This window comes from Pezoporus wallicus, unplaced genomic scaffold (genome assembly GCF_028554395.1).
Source record: "Pezoporus wallicus isolate ANWC-B61680 ecotype Strahan unplaced genomic scaffold, APGP_CSIRO_Pwel_v1 contig_8723, whole genome shotgun sequence".
Classification (NCBI taxonomy): domain Eukaryota; kingdom Metazoa; phylum Chordata; class Aves; order Psittaciformes; family Psittacidae; genus Pezoporus; species Pezoporus wallicus.
In genome coordinates, this window is record NW_026635404.1 from 1,018,374 (window position 1) to 1,041,401 (window position 23,028).

A 23,028-nucleotide genomic window follows, 5' to 3' on the forward strand; every position below is an offset into this window, starting at 1 on the left:
CCAGCATTTGGGCCACCTGCAGAAAATGAAGGAAAGAAACAGTGAATATTTGCAGAAACCTATCTGAGCAGAGCTCACAGGGCACATGGACCATGCATGACCTTCAGAAGGTGCTTTGAGAACACACGAGGTTGTTCCCAAGCGTCAGGCATTCATCCAGCTGCTCTGCTTTAACCCTGTTGCAGAAGTTCCCATAGGAACTGCTTCAAACTCTGCAAGCCCATGTACAGAGAGCTGGGAAGCCAGCCTGGGGTGGGACTTCCCCAAACGTCCCTGAGAACCTGGGTGCCTCAGGTGTGCATCACCTTGTCGGGAGGAGACGGCCTCAGGGTGCCTTGCAGAACTGCTGAGCACTGTGAGCTGCTTCTCTGTGGAGCCTGCTCTGCTTAGAAACCGTGTCACATCCTTCAGAAACCCCCATCTCCCTAACTTTGTAGATGACTAATCATTGGGATTTAATAATCTCTCAGATGATTACAACTGTGAGAGTACGAACTATCGTTTCTTTCCAGTGTTGTCAAGTTGTGTGATTTTTATAGAGAGACGTTTGATGTTCAGTGTGTTCTTTAGAGACCTCATTTTATAAGTAGAGGATTTGGGGTTTTGTACCGAAAAGAAAGCTACATAAGGAGCTCAGACTGAAAGTGTGAACTGGGAATAGCCCGAGGAGTCAGAGAGCAAGGACAGCTTGAAAAGAAAATCACATTTCTTTTATCATGAGTTCATGATGTCTTTTGAAGAGCCGGTCTCTTGGCTGCTGGGGAGCTGGGTGTTAGAAGCTCGCTCTGGCAGCGCTGGTTTGACTTGCACTGTATTATTTTCAACACTAGTTATGTCAGTGCAGAGCATGGTAATGAGCTGCTGGGTTGACTTCCCTTGCCCCAGAGCTGTTTTTGAGTCAGTTGGCTCTGGGGCAGGGTATTTTAAATGATGGAAATAGCTTAAAATACAAAATAATATTTTCTTTTACAGAATGTTTTCCTTTGCAGCCAAGGGGAACAAAGCATGAAGAGAATACATTGTATTTTTCTGTAGATTTTATGAAGCAATGCCTAAACTTCAGGCCAGTTTTGACCGGATGGTGTCCTTAGAATAACTGCCTTTAGCGATAAGAGCCAGTGTTTTCTCTAATATATTCACAAAAGCTTGTTGTAGTGTATCTGGCCCTAGGAGATAAACTGCATACAGCAGCAGTGACACTAGACCCAAAGTTGTTCTTTTCAGCTACAGACTCAGCCCATCCTCTGGAGGCAGCAGGCAGTGAGGGGATGGAGTGTGGCATCTCCTCCTAGTGTCCATCTCCCTGTCCCCCGAGACACTGCGAAGATCCCCTCTCCCCTCGTGTGTCAGGGACACCCTGTGAGCACACCAGCCCTTGCAATGGCAACTAGGATTCCTTCCTCAAAGCCGATGGCTGACACACGTTGTGTTTCCTACAGCTGTGGGGGAGAAAGAGAACGCTTTGCCATGTGTGAATGTGTGAAATTCGCAGATCTGCTCACATACCAGCTCCAGTTTAAAGCTGGTTCTGACATAGATGAGAAACTGTCAGAGAAAACCAAAGTGCTAAAGTGATTTGTCTGTGATTCAGTGAATGAAAAAGCATTTTATCTGAGGAAACAATGATCCTTGCCTTGACATGGTGTGAAGAGACCTGTTTTGCTGGCAAAGTCTCATTCTGAGATACGAACTCAAGGCTCCACTGTTTCCAACAATCAGTGTTGATTAGAACGTGGGTTGCAAAGACAGGAACTCGAGTCCTCGAGCCCTTTTGATCACGCTTTATTTTGATCAATGTTTTTTTGTCTTTCTCAATTTCCATGACAACTCTCACTGACAAATGCATTCTTCACTGTGTTGGCAAAAATAGCCACGCAGCACAGGTTGATGTGTTGTACCCATCTGCCGAGGCAATGTACCATACCTGCTTTCCCTCCTGCTGCTTGGAAACACTGATAGGTATTGTTGGTCCAAGTTTCTTGGAAGATTTCACAGCAGAGGTATTGAAAAGCAATTAATATTCACAGGAAGATTACTGATTGAGATAGCTTTCACTGCACGGGCTTTTAAATAGCAGCATCTCTTATTAATACCATCACTCCTAATGCACGCAATTAAAATTGTTGACTAATGAAAATTTTCGTGTTAATTTATGTAACACAGACTTTATCCTTGCAATTAGAGCTTGCTTGATGCTGCAGCGTGTTGTTCAGGGGGAGGGAGCCTATCATCCCTGATTATGTCTGTCATTTAGAAAGAAGAAAGCAATTTTTCACAGTCTCCCTTGTTAACATCAACCAGGAGACTTCTCGAAGCAACAGCAGCCAAAGTTCTGAAATGGTATTTTAAGTAAGTCACTTCCAACGCTGACAGTGTTTAAGATGTTCTGTATAAGCACTTGCACCGAGGAATCTGCTGAATTCAATGTTGGCTACCGTAATGTGTTCAGCAATGAGAGGTGCATCAAATATATTTACTGCTGCAAGGTCAAGGTTTTTGCAGGTCAGGATCCATGGGTTTGTTCCTGTGAATTTCAGTTCCTCGAGTTCTGTGCTCTGGTTTCTGGCGTCCCACAGAAAGCAGGGTATGGCGCTGGATGTGGAGCAAGTTCTTCTGTCGCTGCCGTTTCTCCATGTTAGTGCTGATCTATACATGGAAACATCCATTGAACTGCTGCTTGGCTCACACTCCTTCATGGCATTCTTAGGATCCCTGAGAGTTTGGCATGGAGAGGGTCAGTACCAGATTGAGTCAGTCCATGCTGTAGCTCTCAAGTGGTATTGCAAGCACTCTGCTCTTATCTGAGCCTTCTGTGGAGCTGTCGATGGAATGATGATTTCAAGTAAGGCTTGACCTGGCACAGCAGCTTTATAGTAATATCTTCAAGTACTTTTCTCCCTATAGCTCTAATTCTGGTCCTAGAGCACATGGCCTGTGGGGAAAGGTGAAGGGATTTCTCCAGCTGTGAGGTGACAGAGCCACACACTCCATGTTATTGACAGTGAATGTCATAAGGATCAACTGTGATAAACTGAAGGTAGGGGAGGTTCAGCATATATAAGCATACATAAACCCCTAAAATCTTCTTTACCAGAGGGACAGTGCAGCTCTACAACAGGCACCCAGAGAGGCTTAGAATGAAGCACTCCCATTTCAGCATTTCAGTAGACAAAGCCATGGCTGACCTGCTCCAGTACTGGCTGTAGTCCCAGTCCAAGCATGAGGTTGGACTAGACACCTCCAGAGGTTTCTTCCAAGCATTGCTCCTGTGATGCTGTGAGGGTATATTTAACAAATGTTCCGGGTCAGTAGTACCTACTGGGAACAGCTTGACAAACTCTTTCTCTCTGTCATCTACAGGCATCCCCACTGCTAAAAACATGAACTCATTTGTTCTAAGAAGCCCCTTTTTCTGACACCTTCTTTCCCTTTGTTGACTCTCTGCATTGAAGTTCAGTCCATCAGAAAGAACAAAGTTTTCCCCTTCTTGTGTTCTCACTGGGAAGCCTTTCCAGTGGGGAAGTGTGGCTCTCCTCCAGTTTTTAGGGCAGAGTGGCCATCAGTGTCTTCTGCCTCATTTGCACCAGCACCATATCCAAGGCAGTCCCTCAGCACTACTGCCAGGGCTCTTGCATGACTCTCAGAGCCCTGTGGCAAGTGTGTATTCTGCAGTTGATCTGACCAAGATGTCACAGCAGCATTTCTCAAGGTGCTCCCTCAGTTGCTCTGCACAGTGAAGTTGTGAGGGATGTGAGCTGGAGCATCGATGCTGCAGAACACCACTGCCCATCAAGAAGCTTCTGCGCTTTGAGTGTGCCCTTCTGTTTCTATAGAAAACAGCTCATTCACTCTCTTTTATACTTCACTTGTCTTTTCCACTTCATGTTCAACTGCTGACAGCTTCAGATTATGCAAAATGCTCTGAAGATGTTGGTTGCAGCGAGAATTTTGCTCGACATCCAGAAGAACCTTGCAAGCTGTGCCATACGCTTTGCACTGCTTGTAAGGGAGATTATTTGGGTTCTTTATTTCTCCGCATAACGTGCATGGTCGCCACATTCTAGCTACAAAATGTAGCTACATTTTCTTTGTCATTATAGTTTATTTACTGCCTTGCTGAGCTGTTCTTTGGGGCATTCTTCAGCTACCTGTTTTCTGCCACAGACTTGTAGCACCAAGAAGTTAATCTCCATGTGCACTTAGCAAGTATATATCATAGAATCATAGAATAGTTAGGGTTGGAAAAGACCCCACAATCATCCAGTTCCAACCCCCTGCCATGGGCAGGGACACTACACACTAAACCATGTCACCCAAGGCTCTGTCCAGCCCGGCCTTGAACACTGCCAGGGATGGAGCATTCACAGCTTCCTTGGGCAACCCATTCCAGTGCCTCACCACCCTTACAGTAAAGAATTTCTTCCTTATATCCAATCTAAACTTCCCCTGTTTCAGTTTTAACCTGTCACCCCTTGTCCTGTCACTCCAGTCCCTGATGAAGAGTCCCTCCCCAGCATCCTTGTAGCCCCCTTCAGACACTGGAAGCTGCTCTGAGGTCTCCACACAGCTTCTCTTCTCCAAGCTGAACAGCCCCAACTTCCTCACCTTGTCTCCACACAGGAGGTGCTCCAGCCCCTGGTCATCCTCGTGGCCTCCTCTGGACTTGTTCCAACAGTTCCGTGTCCTTTTCATGCTGAGGACACCAGAACTTTGATTTGATTTTGGCAGTGGTGCAGGGTGATATCTGTGCTTGTCCAAGAAAAGATCCCACCCATTCACAGTTTGCACTGCTTGTGGAGATTTGTGGCTCCATGGTCACCACAACTGCATGGTGAATACACAGTGCTGTGGTTGCACAACATGTGCACCAGGCTATGCAGGTACGGAGGAATACACCCAGGGGAACAGGGAGAGAAGAATAACTGCATGTGAAGAAAGATGAAGATCATTAAATATTTCAGCTATCCCTTAAAACCCCAGTTTTGGTGAGCGTGGTCAGAGTCTCTGTTGAGCTTTGGATCCTGAGCATCCTGGATACAAAAGCACATTTTTCCACCAGTGGTTGTGATTTCTGCTGCACAGTTCTCTTTGTGTCTGTTGAAGCAGTACAAAGACTCTTTGCAGGCATGCAGCAACAGGAATGCCAGTGATGTCTTCTGTCACACTTGGGCTCACCTTTCCCAGTTCCCATCCAAATCAGGCATTTCTGGATAACTGACAGTAGCAAATGCTTGTCGCCTGTGATCTTCCAGTTCTGGTTTCAAAACAGGAGAGCAGATTTCTGTTCTCTTTGGGTTATAGACAGGTTATTTGGCATTGTGGATGATGCCAGACTCTTTCATCCTTCTCTGGATTGTCACTCCCAAGCTCCCCTGTCCCAGTGGTTGCACTGCAGGGGTGAGGGCCTGGGTGCCACCAGTAGCTTCACAGGCTGGGCATGGGTGTTAAGGGCATTATGGAACACTGTGTTAGGTGCAGCATGATTTTAGAGCTGGCGTTCTGTGGGTGGCCTTGAGACACTTGCCAGTTCAGACCTTCCACAAGTATGAAGCTGTTCTCAGTCCTACTTTCCTGTGGCCTGTGTTGGCTCCTGTTCACATGTGGATTCCTGTTCACAATGTGTGACAACAGAGTTGGGAAAGAGAATGGACAAAGTCTGATCCTGGTGGGTTTCTGACTGTGCTTTCCAGGCTCCAGCTATGACCCTCCTGATGCAGCAAAACAGGAGCAGTCGCTGGGGCTGTTCAGCCTGGAGAAGAGAAGCTGTGTGGAGACCTCAGAGCAGCTCCCAGTGTCTGAAGGGGGCTACAAGGATTCTGGAAAGGGACTCTTCATCAGGGACTGGAGTGATAGAACAAGGGGTGATGGGTTCAAACTGAAACAGGGGAAGGTCAGGTTGGAGATAAGGCAGAAGCTCTTCCCTGTGAGGGTGCTGAGGCGCTGGCACAGGGTGCCCAGAGAAGCTGTGGCTGCCCCATCCCTGGCAGTGTTCAAGGCCAGGTTGGACACAGGGGCTTGGAGCAAGCTGCTCTAGTGGAAGGTGTCCCTGCCCGTGGCAGGGGTTGGAGCTGGAGGAGCTTTAAGGTCCCTTCCAACCCAAACCATTCTTTGATTCTGTGATTAATGTCAAAAACCAGTTCAGAAGCACCTAGGATTGTTCTTCTGAGAACTGTCCTTGTTTTTCTCCAGGCTCTCTCATCCATGGAGGAATTCAGAAACCTGGATCGGGATATTGAGGGGTCTGCAAAACGGTGGAAGAAATTTGTTGAGTCTGAGTGTCCTGAAAAGGAGAAGTTCCCTCAGGAATGGAAGAACAAGTCAGCCCTGCAGCGCCTGTGTATCCTGAGAGCCATCCGGCCCGATCGCATGACCTATGCTGTCAGGTACAGGCACTTCCCAACTGTCTTGGGAACGTTCTTGCTTAGGAAGCAGCTTTTGGTGGGTGTTTCTGGGGGCACAGCAGGAATTCAGAAACACATTTAGGTTTAGTCATTATAGAATGTGAGTTCTGCAGAATGGTTTCCTATAAGGGAGTCTGCTCAATGAGTCCCCTCTGAACTCTGCAAGACAGTCAACAGGAGTTTGCTTAGGGAGATCTAATCCCAATATCACTAACAGCAGTGGAGTAGTAAAACTAGTATTGGGTGAGGAGCAGACATGCCAGATCAGAAATGGGCATCATCATACACACCTGCTAGAACCATCAGTATGACTCCTAGAGTTCATTAAGCTCTATTTTAGTTACTAAATCCTTTATGGCTCTTCTTTAGGCATAGGAATCAAATGTGGAAGTAAAGGAAAGCCTTAGAGAGGTTTTCTCTTTTTGCCTTTTTTTTCCCCCTGTAAAATACAAAATTTATGTGCTGCTACTTGTGAAAGTTGTAGTTGTGAATTATGGAGTGAAGGGAACCAGGCGAGCCTAAGCCCTATGGAGGTGCACAAAAGCAATATGCTTGTTCCAGGAGAAACTAAAGGTCTTTCACCCCATTAGGACTTGTTTTTAACTTCTCTTTCCTAGTAGTCTGTGGTTTGACATTTTTGCAATGTCTCTCCTGCTACTGCCTCTCAAATAGTTTATATTGCTCCAGCAACTGGTGTGTGCGTGTCTGTGGGTACATGCAGCAGAATGTATTACCCAGTGTATGAACCAGATTTCTGGTTTTGCTCTAATATCCACAGAGAAATGCAGACAAGACAGAATGCCATCTCCCTTTGGTCAGTGTTGTTATGTTTTATTAAATGAAATACTGTATTCATGACAGTCATTAAATTCTAAGCCATCTTTGAAGTTCTTACTCTTTTAGGGTTAGATTCTCCATGTGTTCTGTCAGCTGAAAATACTGCTTTTCCTGTTGTTGTTTGGTTTGAGTAAAATAAGCTCTTGTCTTTCCGAACTTTTAAGTGCATAATTCACTGAAGCAAGTTAAACTAATTTCTTTCAATCAGAATGGTACTCACACAGCTCAAAAATAACTAGAACGCAAAGTTTCAGCACCTTTCATATTCCCCTGTTGTGAGAAGATAGCAGAATCCAGGTTCAAAAGCTTGGCTGGGTATACAGTAAGAGTTCGCAGTGCCTTCCCTTGCAGGTGTTTGTGACTAAAGCTCTTCTGCCTTACCAATGATCAGTGGGCATCACTAGTATTCCTTTACCTTCCTGTCTCTCAGAGAGTCTTGACAAGTATGTTTTAGGAGTAACTTGGTAAGCTAAGCACAGGTGACCTGGGGTGTTTTACATGCCTTGGGATACCCCTACCTTGTTCAGCAAGGGGCAAGACCCTTTATGTCCCATGTCATATGTGCCAGCTCCATGAAGATGGTCTAGGAAGCTCTTTGGTATCTAAAATGACCCACACCTATACAGGATTCATGCATTTTGCTGGACTGGAAGTTAGTTTTTTCAGCCACTCTTTATAACAGATCGCTAGGGATATCTGTACAGGCTGTTTTGTTCCATAGGCCTGAGGAGAAACCACTTACCCTGACTCCTTAGAGCCTAGGTGGGGGCAGGGCTTGTTATCCATCATAGAATCACAGAATCAAAGAATAGTTTGGGTTGGAAAGGACCTTAAGATCATCCAGTTCTAACCCCCTGCCATGGGCAGGGACACCTCACACCAAACCGTTTTTCCCAAGGCTCTGTCCAGCCTGGCCTTGAACACCACCAGGGATGGAGCAAGGCCAGGTCAATCACCAAGAACCATAATTTCCTCACTAGGGTAAACACCCATTTCATCCTTCAGTCTTATCGAAGAACATCAGCAAGGATCTTCTTGCAACACCTTGTGCTCCTGGTGCTTCCTAATCCATGATGAGGTCAGATCAGTCCATTATCTACTACCACGGTATGACTTGGTGAAGGTGAAGTCATACCAAACAATGAGGAAGCTTTTCCTTTTGCAGTCCCACAGGCGTTTCTATTCCAGTTGCCTTTCACTAGTCCTTGAAGGAGACTCTCAGCTCTCTTAGGATTTGACTGCAATAAGCTGTATCATCTACCAGGTGAAAAACGTTTTTCTTCCCCATGATAATGAGTTTTCCAAAAGGCCCAAATCATGCATTTGCACTAGAGGAGTAACTCGTTCCCGAGCTTTGAATACAACATTCCTAGCTTTGGATCAATATTCATTGCATCCTCTTGTTCTAAAGCAGTGATTTTGGAAGCTCACCCCAGGGAAATTGAGCCTGGACGTTCTCCATGTGCTGTATTCTGTTCAGCAGCTGCCGTGGAGCTGAGCTTTTCCCTCTTCACTCAGTTGTATTTTGCCTTGTGCCTCTCATGCAGAGGCTAAGCTTCACGTGCCACATATCCTCAGAGCTCTTCCCTTTTATCTTTCCAGAACAAAGTAATTTTGAAAATCCTCTGCACTTGCTGCTACTTTTGGTGTTAAATCTGAAGGAGTGCTCTTTCCTCTCAAGGGCTCTGGGGAGTACAAAGTCCGTGGCAGTTTCCTGTACCGTAACTTATTTCTTCTCTCCTGAAATACCTTTGTCAACATCAAGTTGGTATTTAACTTCTGAACGCAGCCTGGGCTGGTAGGCCCCATGCTTTCCCTTCTCCCTTCCTTTCATTTCTCAGATATCGGGGTGCCATGTGTCATTTTACCCCGGGAAGAAGTGCCAAGTGTTGCCACTGAGTGCTAACTCCTGAAGCCCTGTCTGCCCATCCTCTCTGACCTTATTCCATGCCCGTTTAGTTTCTCTTTTGTTTGAATCAGCAAAATCAATAGTGATTAATGGGTTATTTGCAGGGGGATCTGTCCTTTCTGAACAACAGGAGACTGGCAACTGTTTTCTTTCTGGCAGAGATTTTGTGGAGGAGAAGCTTGGCAGTAAATACGTGGTAGGGAGATCCCTGGATTTTGCAACAACCTTTGAGGAATCGGGACCTGCGACGCCAGTGTTCTTCATCCTGTCCCCGGGAGTCGACCCACTGAAGGATGTGGAGAAACAAGGTAAACCAGTCGTGTCTGTAGGCATACCACAGCATTGCTTTTTATCTTCTGTGTAATTATCTTGGCATGACATTCTTCTGTTGTTATGGGTTATTTCTCTCATCTCTATACATAATGGAGTAATCTGTTAAAAATAGGTAATTGTGACAGGATGTGATTGGGTTTTGGGGGTGTTTTTCTATGTTTTTCTTCAAGTTTTTTGGATTTTCATCTAAAGTTTAAATTAAATTTGTCTGTTCCCTGCATTGCCTGAATTCCCAGCGTTTTTCACACTCAATGATTTCTGACTTGGCCTTATACACAGCCTATAATTTACATCAGAGATATATCATATGCTGTCAGATAGCTTGCTTTTTTGCCAAGACAGGTTAGACCAGATGACCCTTGAGGTCTCTTCCAACATGGTATTCTATGACTCTGTGATAGTTAAAAGTAAGCAACAGTCTGCTGGTTAGTAGCAGAGTTTCCAGTTTTTAATGGCATCCTTCTTGTGTTGGTTTTGGTGTGGATGCTCAGATGAAGCGCGGCTGGCTGGCTTCGGAGCCAAAGGTGCGTCTTTAAGGTGCTTTATTTGAGAAGGCAGTGATTTCTGTTGTGCACTGACTGCTGTAGTCAATGCTTGTGCTCTAAAGCTGCCAACGTGCAGAGTTTGCTCTGGGTCTCAGCTCCACCATGAAAACTGCCATTTTCAGGCTCAATATGGCAATTACAGGAGGTCTGGAAATGGGGTTGCTTCTGACTGTTGAGCACAGGTAACTGTGGTCACTTCTTCCAGACTGTGGCAGTGGAGGGGCTCCATCCCTCTGGATGCCTTTGGGTACTGCTTTAGGGCTGCTCCAGATTGCCAGGCTCGTCAGATGTCTTTTCTCCTTCTCCAGCAATGCACCCTACTTATCTCCAAGACCATGCCTTGTAGTCAAGGCCAGACGCTCCCTGTAGCGTGGAGCATGATGTGTTTAAATTGCATTAATCATGTATCAAGCTGCCATAGGTTTTCAGTGTGCAGGTCTCCAGACCAAGCAGCGGGCAGCCTCAGCAGGTAAACCAGTAACATCAAACCAGGCCATCACTCAGGCGAGTGGGGGAGAAATGCTGCTCCCTGGATTTGTTTTCTTCTCTGTGATGCACCTTTTGTGGCATCCCAAAATAACGCTTCAGTCCATCTTTACCCATGTTGCCACAAGCAGCTTCCAGAGACATTAAACCCCAGAGCAGCCTGAGCCACAGGCCAGATCCCATTTCTTAGCTGTGGGGAGATTCTGGGTACTTTGCATTCATGTTTCGTGCTCTTTCTGCCCTGACACCAGGTCTCATCATTGTGAATTGAAGGGGACTCCCCTGAGAAAGGGGCTCTCATGTGCCTGGCTTTCTTTTGGAGCCATGTCGGTCATCCTGTCTCTCAATGTGTTATTTTCTTGAATGGGAAATGAAACACTACAATCCAGCCAGGAATGGTTTAATTGGAACTGTAAAGCTGAGTGTAGCTGTGAGCACCTGGGGTCAGTCAGCCAGAAAAGTGACAGCAAGTAAAAGTGAAAGAAGATCTAATGGAATAAAAGCATTGCTTCAGTGCAGCTGCTCTGTCCCTAACGCCTGCCGTGGTGGGGTTTGGGTTGAGTTCACTGGTGCATGTTTTCTTTGCCCTTCATTAGGTTTTATTGGTTTATTTCTGGCTAGATAATTCTGGTAAATGGAAGATGGCTTCTTCCAGATGCTGCCCACTCATGGGACCTTTCCGTGGCAACACGGGGAGGACCCTGCAGAAGCTCTTCCCTGTGAGGGTGCTGAGGCGCTGGCACAGGGTGCCCAGAGAAGCTGTGGCTGCCCCATCCCTGGCAGTGTTCAAGGCCAGGTTGGACACAGGGGCTTGGAGCAAGCTGCTCCAGTGGAAGGGGTCCCTGCCTGTGGCAGGGGTTGGAGCTGGAGGAACTTTAAGGTTCCTTCCAACACAAACCAGGCTGGGATTCTATGAAACACTTTAGGGCTGGGAAAGCTTCCTGCTTCCCTGCGGCAGCCTGGCTGCACCATCGGCTCTCCTCTCCAAGCCAGTGAGGAAGGAAGAAGGCTGCATTGTCTTTGTTGAGGCAGCAGCACAGACTCACTGTGCATCCCTCTGCAGGCCTGTTCCTATCACCTGTGAAGTGGAAATAACAACTGATACTAACCTTGCTATTAATCACCTGGTTTGGGGGAGCACTCTGCCTTCTGGAAGCATGTGCCATTCCTTCTGAGAGGGTGGGTCTTGAAGGCAGAGGAGATTAGCAGCTCTCAAGGTTGGCAGCCACCAGAGATGGTGAGAAAGAAAACTGGAAATGGTACAATACGGGGAGAGCTGTATCCCTGGGAGTTGCTGTAGTAAGGCTAAGTAGAGAGCTTGAGCAACTGGAAGAGTTTGGATGTTTGTTTTACTTGTGGCCATCTGTTTCCAATCTTGTACCAAGAGCTGAATCCCAAGTCTTGCAAGACAAATCTTTTCCTTGTTGTACTGTAACACTTGGCTGCTTCCAGCAGAAATCAGGAATCAAGGATGCACCATCTGCATGCAGGGAGAAGTGTAGGCAATCCCAAGGGATGAGCATGTGGGACGTGTGTGACTCCCTGGCTGAGCTGAACACATCCTACTATCCTGTGTGGATGTCGGTTGTTGGTTGGGCTGCTTCCCTCCGGCAGCACAAATTGGTGCTCATCTGAGGAGCACTCAGCAGAGGTAGCTTGCTCCAGGCATTTGCTTCTCCTGTGAGACAAGTGGTGACTGGTGTCCCCCATCTCTGGGGGATAGATTCACAAAACTCAATGTGAGATCTTTAGCCACGATCACTTAAAGGATCTGAGGCACTGGATGCCACAGAGAAACCCGTGGAGTCTGAAGGAGTGTCCCAAAGTGAAGAAACACTAAATAGCTGCCATCGGTGCTCCAGAGCAGGACAGTAAAATACATGGGGTTTGGGAGCAGACCTGGGAGGCCTTGCTCGAGGCCACAGGAAGCTCACACTTCAGCTGCCTCCTCAAAACCTAGTGGGATCCGAACCCTACTGCTAGGTCTGGTGCACACCGTGGGGTGCATCTCCCCGCAGAGCCGTGTCTTGTTCAAAGCCTATTTAATCAGCAGGAAATGATTTCATTTTCTACCAGTGTAAAATAGGTTTTTACACGGGGTTGCAGGGGAATAACACTGTTTAAACAGCAAGCACTTGGTGATAATGTACCTCTGGGTTGGGGCTGCTCTGTAATTAAAAGTAGTTTGGAAGAAGCAACTGCTGTTTTCAGTGCTTTGGCAAGGAGGAGACATGATACTATTATAAGAAGTGTGATAGATCTGTGGGGGTTTTTGACACAACTGAACTCCTCAGAGCAGCTTCCAGTGTCTGAAGGGGGCTATGAGGATGCTGGAGGGGGACTCTTCATCAGGGACTGTAATGATAGGACAAGGGGTGATGGGTTCAAAGTGAAACAGGGGAAGGTCAGGTCAGATCTAAGGCAGAAACTCTTCCCTGTGAGGGTGCTGAGGCGCTGGCACAGGGTGCCCAGAGAAGCTGTGGCTGCCCCATCCCTGGCAGTGTTCAAGGCCAGGTTGGACACAGGGGCTTGGAGCAAGCTGCTCCAGTGGAAGGTGTCCCTGCCTGTGGCAGGGGTTGGGACTGGGTGAGCTGTAAGGTTCTGTCCAACCCAAAGCATTCCATGGTTGTATGAACTCTGTCTGGCTCGTGCTGTGTGAGCTCAGCTGTGCTGTGTGCCAGTCCAGGTGTAAGTACTGAATATCACTCTTCTTCTTTGATTTTAGGGAAGAAACTCGGTTATACTTTTAACAACAGGAATTTCCACAACGTTTCCCTTGGACAAGGTCAGGAGGTCGTTGCTGAACAAGCTCTGGATCTGGCTGCAAAGGAGGGTCACTGGGTCATCCTTCAGGTACGGTGTCCTGAATCAGTCCCGCTGCTCTCCCAGGTTGCCTGGCGCTGATCACCTTAGCAAGGGCAGGCTGTCGTTCCTGTCTGGTGGGCGGTGGGACAAGGGGTCGTCTGGGTGTCCAAATCAGCCACCTTCTAACTGCTCCTTGCTGCTACCTATTGCTTTTATCAGGCATTGCCGTTTCGATTTTCTTGCTCTTTGAACCTTCTGAAGGGTGTCTAGCTGTGCAGAGTCATAGAATCATGGAACGGTTTGGGTTGGAAAGGACCTTAAGATCATCCAGTTCCAACTGCTGCCACCTGTCCCCTCTTCCACGATCATGAGCCCCTGTTCCACCCTGTCCCCTGCAGGGACACCTTCCACTAGAGCACCTTGCTCCAAGCCCCTGTGTCCAACCTGGCCTTGAACACTGCCAGGGATGGGGCAGCCACAGCTTCTCTGGGCACCCTGTGCCAGCGCCTCAGCACCCTCACAGGGAAGAACTTCTGCCTTAGATCCAACCTAAATCTCCATCACCCCTCGTCCTATCACTGCAGTCCTCTGAGGGAAGGTTGTGCTACATTCCAGTGTTTTTATTTGCTTTATGAATAAATAGAGCTTTGGTAAGAGGTGTTAGGCTGTTTCTCTCACTACCACTCAAGACTACCCATGTATTTAAATGAGCAATGACAACATGCACACCACCGCAGGGAAAGCAGGGCTCTCTGCAGTGGCACCGATTCCTTCATGCATCCTCAAACAGGTAAATAAATGTTTGAAGCTCTTATCACAGCACAGCAAAATGTTTCAGAGCCTTTTAGGGTGCAAAGGGAGCTCTGTCAAGTGCTGTCTCCAGAGCCACTTACTCAGTGAGTGTTTGGGTTTGCTGATGTGCAGAGTCAGGGATGCCAGCGCTCACTGCAGGTCTTAAAAACCCCTCTGTTTTCCTAGACGTGGATTTTACAAATGTTTGTTGTCACTGAATTGGTTGGATAAAATGAGATTAAGACAAAGCTTTGAGTCCTGATCTGAGCCTATGGGCTTGGGTTTGGATTTAAACTGAATGCCACTGATATTCTGATCTTAATTTTTGCTTCTTTTGCAAGCTGCCTCTAAGGTAGACAATGCTGAGCTTTTCAAGAGCTTTGAATACAGGTGGCTGCAATACTGGCATCTGCCTTTGAGGTGGTGACAAAGAAAACAGGCAGCTTTTTAAGACATATTCCATTTAGTAATGCAAAGTGAAGGCTCTTTTCTACAATGCTGGTTAGATCTGTAAATGATCTGCTAGCAGTGTCAGCTTCGATGTCTGTTGCGTCAGTGGCAGCAGATGAGTACTATGGCCTGAAGTGGTTTTATTTCATCCATTCACATCTTCGTGTGAGGAGGGCTGATGCCAACCTTATGGAGTTTGACCATGCCAAGTGCAAGGTCCTGCACCTGGGTCAGAGCAATCCCAGGCACAGCTACAGGTTGGGCAGAGAAGAGATTCAGAGCAGCCCAAGGAGAAGGACTTGGGGGTGTTGGTGGATGAGAAAATGAACATGAGCTGGCTTCAGTGTGCGCTTGCAGCCCAGAAAGCAACCGTATCCTGGGCTGCATCAAAAGGAGCATGACCAGCAGGTCGAAGGAGCTGATCCTGCCCCTTTACTCTGCTCTTGTGAGACCTCACCTGGAGCACTGTGTGCAGTTCTGGTGCCCTCAACATAAAAAGGACATGGAGCTGTTGGAACAAGTCCAGAGGAGGCCACGAGGATGATCAGGGACTGGAGCAGCTCCTGTATGGAGACAGGCTGAGAAAGTTGGGGTTGTTCAGCCTGGAGAAGAGAAGCTGCGTGGAGACCTCAGAGCAGCTTCCAGTGTCTGAAGGGGGCTGTAGGGATGCTGGGGAGGGACTCTTCATTAGGGACTGGAGTGACAGGACAAGGGGTAACAGGTTAACACTTAAGCAGGGGAAGTTTAGATTGGATATAAGGAGGACATTCTTTCCTGTTAGGGCGCTGAGGCACTGGAATGGGTTGCCCAGGGAAGCTGTGAATGCTCCATCCCTGGCAGTGTTCAAGGCCAGGCTGGACAGAGACTTGGGTGTCATGGTTTGGTGTGAGGTGTCCCTGCCCATGCAGGGGGGTTGGAAATGGATGATCTTAAGGTCCTTTCCAACCCTAACTATTCTATGATTCTATGTTTCCAGAGGTATGTCTGAATGAAGTGATGCAGGGAAAAGGGCAGACATTAAATACTCTGAATTTAATTGTAGTCTTCATCCATTGGCCAAAGTATCACTTCACTCTTTGTGATCAAGTGAATTTAATTTTTGAGCATCTTTCCATTTCCAGAGGTTGTTGCTTCACTGGGTCAGGTTCATGTACCAAATGGAATAACAGGGATATCCCAGAGCAAAGCTGTGATTCAGGCATTGGCAGAGCCCTTCTTACTGCCTTGTAAATACAATGGAGCCCTTTTCCGTGTACTTCATCACTAGTCCTTGCTACAAGCAGCAGACATACACTGTCCTGTATGAGATACATTGGCCATTCAAAGCACACATAAGCATTTGGCACTAAGCCTCTGCTTCAGCAAAGAACAAGTTAGTTTTCCTTCCAGCCACAGTATCTTTTCATCCTTAAATATATGTAAAAGGAGAAATACCCAGTCTTCCTCCAGTTCTTCTTCATGATTTTCAGACTAATACACTGATGGAGAAAGGTTTTGGATTTCAGAGAGCTGTCTTCCATCCTGCCTCATGTGACAGCCATTCCCAAGTTTTTCCAATAGCAAATCCAGTTACAGACCCGCAAGTAATCCAAATATTGATCTGGGATGGAATTAAGTTTCTCTTGGGCTTTCAATACCTTTGTAACTGCTGCAATCCCAGTTTCGTTGTGCAACTGCTACAGAAACCTCTGTCTCAGGACTAATTTTGGGTTACAACACAAATGCAATGGAATCTTTTCTCCATTTCTTGAGCTTAATCAAGACCGTGCCCTTTGCTGTGCATTTCAGCTGCTCATCACTACCTACCTTTAAATCGTTGTGTCTTACAAAGTGAAATTTGGCAATAGAAGCTCCAACGTTGTCTTTAAAACTCTGGGGAGCTCAGGTCAGTCCAGTTTCTCTGTACTTGCTGCTCGTTTGCTCTCTGGCCTGGCAAATCCCAGAAGTTTCCCCTACCAGTAAAGGCTCCATTTAGGCTGAGGTCCAGATCTCTCAGACGTATGAGCAGGCGCTGGCAGTAGGGTCTGTGCTTATCCATTTTGGTCCTGTGTCAGTATTTGCATGACCACAGGGCTACTGCCTGTGGAAGGATGGAGCTGTTCCTGACCGTGTGTGGCACCTTCTCATGGGATGGAACCTCACACTACCGTTGACAGTAAGCATGGCAAGGGAAGGGACCCTCTGCAGAGCCCCTCCTTTCATATCCTATCACAATGCATTGTGTATTAAGGTGCTGGGCTGTCTCTGGACTGTAAATCGTAGCTTTCGGACTTACTGTGAATGTGGTGACTATTTTCTGAGAGCATCTCACGAGAGAATGAGACTTTGTAAAAGCAACTCATTCTCATTGCTCCAGGAGGTGATCTGTGATAAGGCATGAAGGAGAGAGCCCCTTTCAGGAATGTGAAGGGTCTCCAGTTGCTCTCAGCAAAGGGAGCAAGCACATCGTGGAGTGTGTGCTGCTTTATATATACATGGTGCTATTTCTGATGGTTACCATAGCAACGCTTGCATCCTGTGATATATGTTCTGCCTTGTGAAGTACAAACACAGAGGTGCTTACAAGTGAATTCCCAAAGGAAAGCATCTGGTTCCCCCCTGCCCAGGTTCCTTCATGTGCAGCCCAGCTCGTGCTGCAGATCTTCATCCTCTGGTACCTGCTCTCAGTCACTCGTGTGCCATAGCACAGAGTGGGGCAATGATACAGGGCAAAGTGCTGTGGCAGTGGGAAGTGTGCATGGGAAGATGTTCCAGGTGTCTTTTTCCCTTCTTGTCAGCAGGAGTTGGCCATCCATTCATAAAGCAAGGTAATGAATTGGAGACCTCTGCCTATTTCTGCCTGCAGCACAGACCTAGACATAAGCTGTGAAAACCCAGAGATGATGGGGAGTGGTCTTTTACCCTTGCACAACAGCTCTTTAACAGACCAAAATCTGGCTAAGAGAAAAAAAATGGGGTGAAACAACGAGTTACCTTGCTGCGTCCTGGGTAACTGTCTTCAGGGATCTTATGGAACAAGAAGGAAGTAAAACTGGTGCAGTGTAAACTGTACAGTGGGGTTTAGGGAGCTAGTATTGGGAGTGCATGAAGCTCTGAGCCAAAAGAAGGTGGGCAGGCTGAACTATCTCCTCTTTCTCCTGAGTAAGATCTAGAGGTAACCCATGACACTGGTGGGAGGCAGGTTTCCAAACAAGCAAGAGGAGGTGGTTCTTCGAGCAACATGTAGCTCAGCTGCGGTTGGTGTTACTGCAGCACTGTCTGCGTTATGTTGTTGTTGATAATTGACATATTCAAGTAGTGCGACCTCCTATGTTGTCATTAGTCACGTCCTGTCAAGTTGTGTTACCTGACTGCAGAGAATTCATTTGCAAAGTTTCCTCCAAAGCTGTGAATCCCCTCCACAGCATCTGTCTGGTTACAGACACAGCCATTCGATGGAGTCAGGAATTCTCAGTGCCAACCCATGTTTTGCTCAATATACTGCTCTTTTCCATCCCTTCTATCACAAAAGGATTGTGTAGAAATGCACTCCATTATCATTAGATTAGAGATATGCCCTGAACTGGCTGTTAGAAGGTGGTGATACTGACAAATAATGATCGTTGGTGTCATGTCAGCAGCAGCAAAAGCAATTATTTTTCAGCCACCTAACAACACAAAAGCAGATATAGGAAGAAACTACCAATTAAAGATGAAATGCTTAAGGTCAGGTATGGAGTCTATGATTACACAGATACTTAATGCACAGGTTTTCTTTTGCTGTTTTGTTGCACTCTTTCCTTAAATTAGTAAATCTCTGTGGCTGTTCAAAGCTCTTTGGTTGCAGGTTTCGGTCCACTCCCACTTTATTATTACACTTGTGTTTTCAGAGTGAGTTGGTTGCCAGGACCCTGGGGATTACCTCATCTCATGAAATCCTAAATGCATCAGACAAGCACTGGTGCATCCGCAGTCAGATGTAATTGCATTTGGTCTACTGCCTTTCACAGAGTCATTGTTTACCACAAGGCAGCGCTTCCAAGAGCGCGGTTCCTTTGCTCAGGCATCTCCTCCTTGTCTCCCCCAAGCCCTCAGACTCCATGTCATCCCTGTAAAATGAGCACAACCCTCACCCTTTCAGGGGAAGAGAATGAATTCATGCAGCTCTGAATAACCAGTGTTGTTCCCACCCACATGAATCAGATTTGGGGCAAGAGAGCGGGCAGATGCAAGGTGTCCATGGCTCCCCCAGATAACAGTTCTCTTGACCCATGTTTCTGAAGCAGCCGCTGTCTCAGGGATGGAGGCTTGGCCTCTGGCAGGAGTTGTCTGGTGATTTATGGACTGAGCTGAGCTCTTAGGCAGAAGCTCTTCCCTGTGAGGGTGCTGAGGCGCTGGCACAGGGTGCCCAGAGAAGCTGTGGCTGCCCCATCCCTGGCAGTGTTCAAGGCCAGGTTGGACACAGGGGCTTGGAGCAAGCTGCTCTAGTGGAAGGGGTCCCTGCCCGTGGCAGGGGTTGGAGCTGGAGGGGCTTTAACCCAAGCCAGGCTGTGATTCTGTGGCAGTTACCAACCTGCTCTCGCTGGCTCTGCTTTGGGCAGGGTGATCTCCAGAGGTGTCTCCAGCCTCAGCGTTTCAGTGATCCCACCATTAACACAGGCTGTAACTGTGAGAGCTTTCCTAAGCTCTGCAGTGAGTGTTCCTGCACATGAGCTATTCTGTGGTGGCTTTGCCTTTCCTGGGCGTTTGCTGTAGACTTTGGTTATCTTCTGGTTTTACAGATTCTTTAGTAGGTTTCTGACTTCTGGAACAGACTTTATTAGTAGTTTTTATGGCTTTCAGAATACTGCTCCTTTAAACAACCTTTTGGCCTTACCATGACTGGATTTTGTGCTGTTTTCTATTTTCCTCATTTGGACACCAATTCCACTTTCGGAAGAATGTCATTTTACTCCTGATAGTCTCCATTACTCTTCAACCACAAAACCTCCTTTCTGCTCCCTTTAATGGGTGATGTATTCTGAGCTTCTGATCTGGGTCCTTTATGTCATTTCCTTGCACCTCTAAGCAGTTTATCTTTTTTGGTGGCTGCTTTTAATTGAAGGTTAGAAAATTCCTTGTCCTGCCTTTGGATGGGATAAATCCCCTTCCAGGGGGCCTGTTAGCACAGTGTGCTTGGATTGCACACCTAACTTTAAACTGAAGGTACTTTTAGGCCACAGTCGCTGATGTGTGTGACCTGCCCCATTCTTAATAAAGAAACCATCCTCAAACTATTTTCTTGGCTGGAAACTACAAGACTCTGTAGGACTTTAGGTTGAAAACTGAAGCTTGTCTTCCTCTGTTTCACCATCTCAGCATAACACTGCTTCATTTTCTAGCAGATATGTATAATTAGTTGCATGAATAAAGAAGTATTTTGTGTTAAAGGTCTTTGTAAACCCACCTGCTTGACTTTGTTTCTCAGTAACTGATATGGGGGGTCCTCATTTTTAGCCTGTTCCAAATGACCAAACATTTTTCATTTGAGTTTGGTAGATCTGGGGAAGTGACTCTAATTCATCAGCTGTGTATTACTCTAACAAGGAGGAGACAGCCTGGAGAAGAGGGGCTGCATGGAGACCTCAGAGCAGCTTCCAGTGTCTAAAGGGAGCCATAACGATGCTGGAGAGGGACTCTTCATCAGGGACTGTAGTGATAGGACACGGGGTGATGGGTTCAAACTGAAACAGGGGAAGTCCAGGTTAGATGTAAGGCAGAAGCTCTTCCCTGTGAGGGTGCTGAGGCGCTGGCACAGGGTGCCCAGAGAAGCTGTGGCTGCCCCATCCCTGGCAGTGTTCAAGGCCAGGTTGGACACAGGGGCTTGGAGCAAGCTGCTCTAGTGGAAGGTGTCCTTGCCTGTGGCAGGGAGTTGGAACTGGATGAGCTTTAAGGTCCCTTCCAGTCCAAGCCATTCTATGAGTCTCTGATTACCCAAACAGCCCCACACTGGCTTGCTTCATTGCTGATGGTTTATACTGATATTTGAATTTAAAAGTGTACTTGATGTAACTGGACATTTGGGGCTCTGAGTTGCACGCAGGTACTACTGGGACAAGTACCGAGTCCTACAGCATAGCCTTGGTGGGTGCCATTTGTTGTTGTGATGGATTTGGTGCCTGCCCAGCATTGGTGTAAAGGGGAGCAACTGATGCAGCCTTGTCCCCTTCATCTCTGCAGAACATCCACCTGGTGGCCAAGTGGCTGAGTTCCCTGGAGAAGAAGCTGGAGCAGCACAGTGAGGGCAGCCACCAGGACTTCCGTGTCTTCATTAGCGCAGAGCCAGCACCTTCCTCTGAGAGCCACATCATTCCCCAGGGCATCCTGGAGAACTCCATCAAAATCACCAACGAGGCCCCAACCGGGATGCACGCAAACCTGCACAAAGCCCTCGACAACTTCAACCAGGTAGGACCGCAGCGCTGTTGACTGGAGGCAGGTAGGACTGGAGCTGCTGTGGTGCCCCAAGTAGAGTGTGATGTGTGGGAGCATTGCTTCTTTTGCAGTCCCTTTGCATCATGAGTCTCTGGATCTAACAGCCCCCTCCTCTCTTCTCCGGGAGCTGGGCACAGATCTCTTTCCAAGCACTGGTTTTCCCAAGTGAGGACTCAGGTGATCCTGAATGGCCTCTTTCTTGCAGAAGGTCACAGGATACCAGACTTCTGCCCAGTTTAATCATTTTCACACCATTGAAAAGCTATTTTGTTACAGAATCAAACTTCTGAATGCAGCATTTGGGAGACTTTTGTCACATTTCAGGTTAAACCTCGCTTTTACACCCTTTTGTTTAACCAGGGTTACAGGTTCAGAGCTGCTGATGTGGTCACATCTCACAGCACTCTTCAGAGCAGGGTAGGGGATGTTGTGTGCTCAAAGGCCATTCATTCAGCTGAAAACCTTGCTGACATCTGAAGTGGTGCAAATTAGAGCTGAAATCTCCCTGCAGGGAGGACTGGCTTTGCCAGGCAAGGATGAAGTAGGCCACCTTGAGAACTGCTGGCCCACAAGCAGAATAGCCAACGGCAGGTTGCTCATTGCTTTTATTGCATTGTGACCACTTACACACACTCCTGTTACAGCAGGCACCATCTCCACCCTTTTTTGACTGAGCTGCAACAAAGTGCAGAGGACACAGAAGTAAAGCATGTGGAAATTATGGGAAATAATAGAATCCTAGACTGCTTTGTGTGGGAAGATTATCCAGTTCCAACCCCTGCCAGGGGCAGGGACACCTTCCACTGGAGCAGCTTGCTCCAAGCCCCTGTGTCCAACCTGGCCTTGAACACTGCCAGGGATGGGGCAGCCACAGCTTCTCTGGGCACCCTGTGCCAGCGCCTCAGCACCCTCACAGGGAAGAGCTTCTGCCTTAGATCTAACCTGAACTTCCCCTGTTTCAGTTTGAACCCATCACCCCATGTCCTATCACTCCAGTCCCTGATGAAGAGTCCCCCTCCAGCATCCTTGTAGCCCTCTTCAGACACTGGAAGCTGCTCTGAGGTCTCCACACAGCTTCTCTTCTCCAGGCTGAACAGCCCCAACTTTCTCAGCCTGTCTGTATGAGAGCTGCTCCAGCCCCCATCCTCATGGCCTCCTCTGGACTTGCTCCAACAGCTCCATGTCCTCTCATGCAAACCCTGTCTGGGAATAGTGCATCCAGGATATCGTGGCTCTGACCTCCACAGCTCAGCAAGCATCTGAATAAGGAGGGAGTAGCTACACCAGCCCCTTCACCATCCCTCCGCAGGGACAGCCCCTTTAAATCCATTCTGTTATTTGGCACAGACTACAAAGGGCACTTGTGTGACTTCCCTTCATTATCTGTCCTAAAAATCTCCAATGTTAGACCTGTAATCAGCCTGAAGAGCATAACAGAGCTCAGGGGATGGACTGAAAAGAGGGAATCCATTACTCTAAATTGTGCAAGATGTTCACTAACTGCATAAGACGATCAAGAGCAGTCCCAAACCTCGGTTTTCCCCTCGATGAGACAGCGCTCTTTGCTCCCTTCGGTATCAGCCACCTGATGAAGAACGGGTTCCAATATCTGCTGAGCACCTTTCTTATTTTAGAAACCATTCCTGGACTTCAAGGGGAGCTTGCCTGAATGAACGCTGAGTACGAATCCAGCTCAGTCTCATTTGGCCTCCCTCTTTAGTTGTGCATTTTTCCTCACTCACAAAGCAGAACAATATTCCCCGCACAGAATAATGGCCCTTCTTTGTAGCTTTCAGCTGAAAGCTAAATCTGAACATCCATTCTGCAGGAAGCAGGGAAATGAGGGGTGAAGGGGCCCCACCCACTCGCTCCAGGATTTCTGATAAGAGAGGTTTTATAACGCCCCAGCAATTTAGAAAATGCTAATTACTGTCTGATTGAAAGGAGCAGGATGGAAGTGCTCCTGGGGGTGAAGGTTCTCCCCTCCCCTTGCTCTCCAGGACATTCCGTGGAGTTC

General features: G+C 47.4%; 1 protein-coding gene across 2 annotated transcripts in view; it reads left to right on the plus strand.

Annotated features, from left to right (window-relative positions):
• DNAH9 (dynein axonemal heavy chain 9) overlaps nucleotides 1-23,028 on the plus strand; it is a 126,331-nt gene that overhangs the window by 83,882 nt on the left and 19,421 nt on the right. For both annotated transcript variants that reach the window (XM_057423402.1, XM_057423410.1), the window contains 4 exons: nucleotides 6,190-6,383; nucleotides 9,307-9,455; nucleotides 13,237-13,364; nucleotides 20,757-20,984. In XM_057423402.1, coding sequence (XP_057279385.1) covers nucleotides 6,190-6,383; nucleotides 9,307-9,455; nucleotides 13,237-13,364; nucleotides 20,757-20,984 — 699 coding nt within the window. The remainder of the gene's footprint in view (nucleotides 1-6,189; nucleotides 6,384-9,306; nucleotides 9,456-13,236; nucleotides 13,365-20,756; nucleotides 20,985-23,028) is intronic.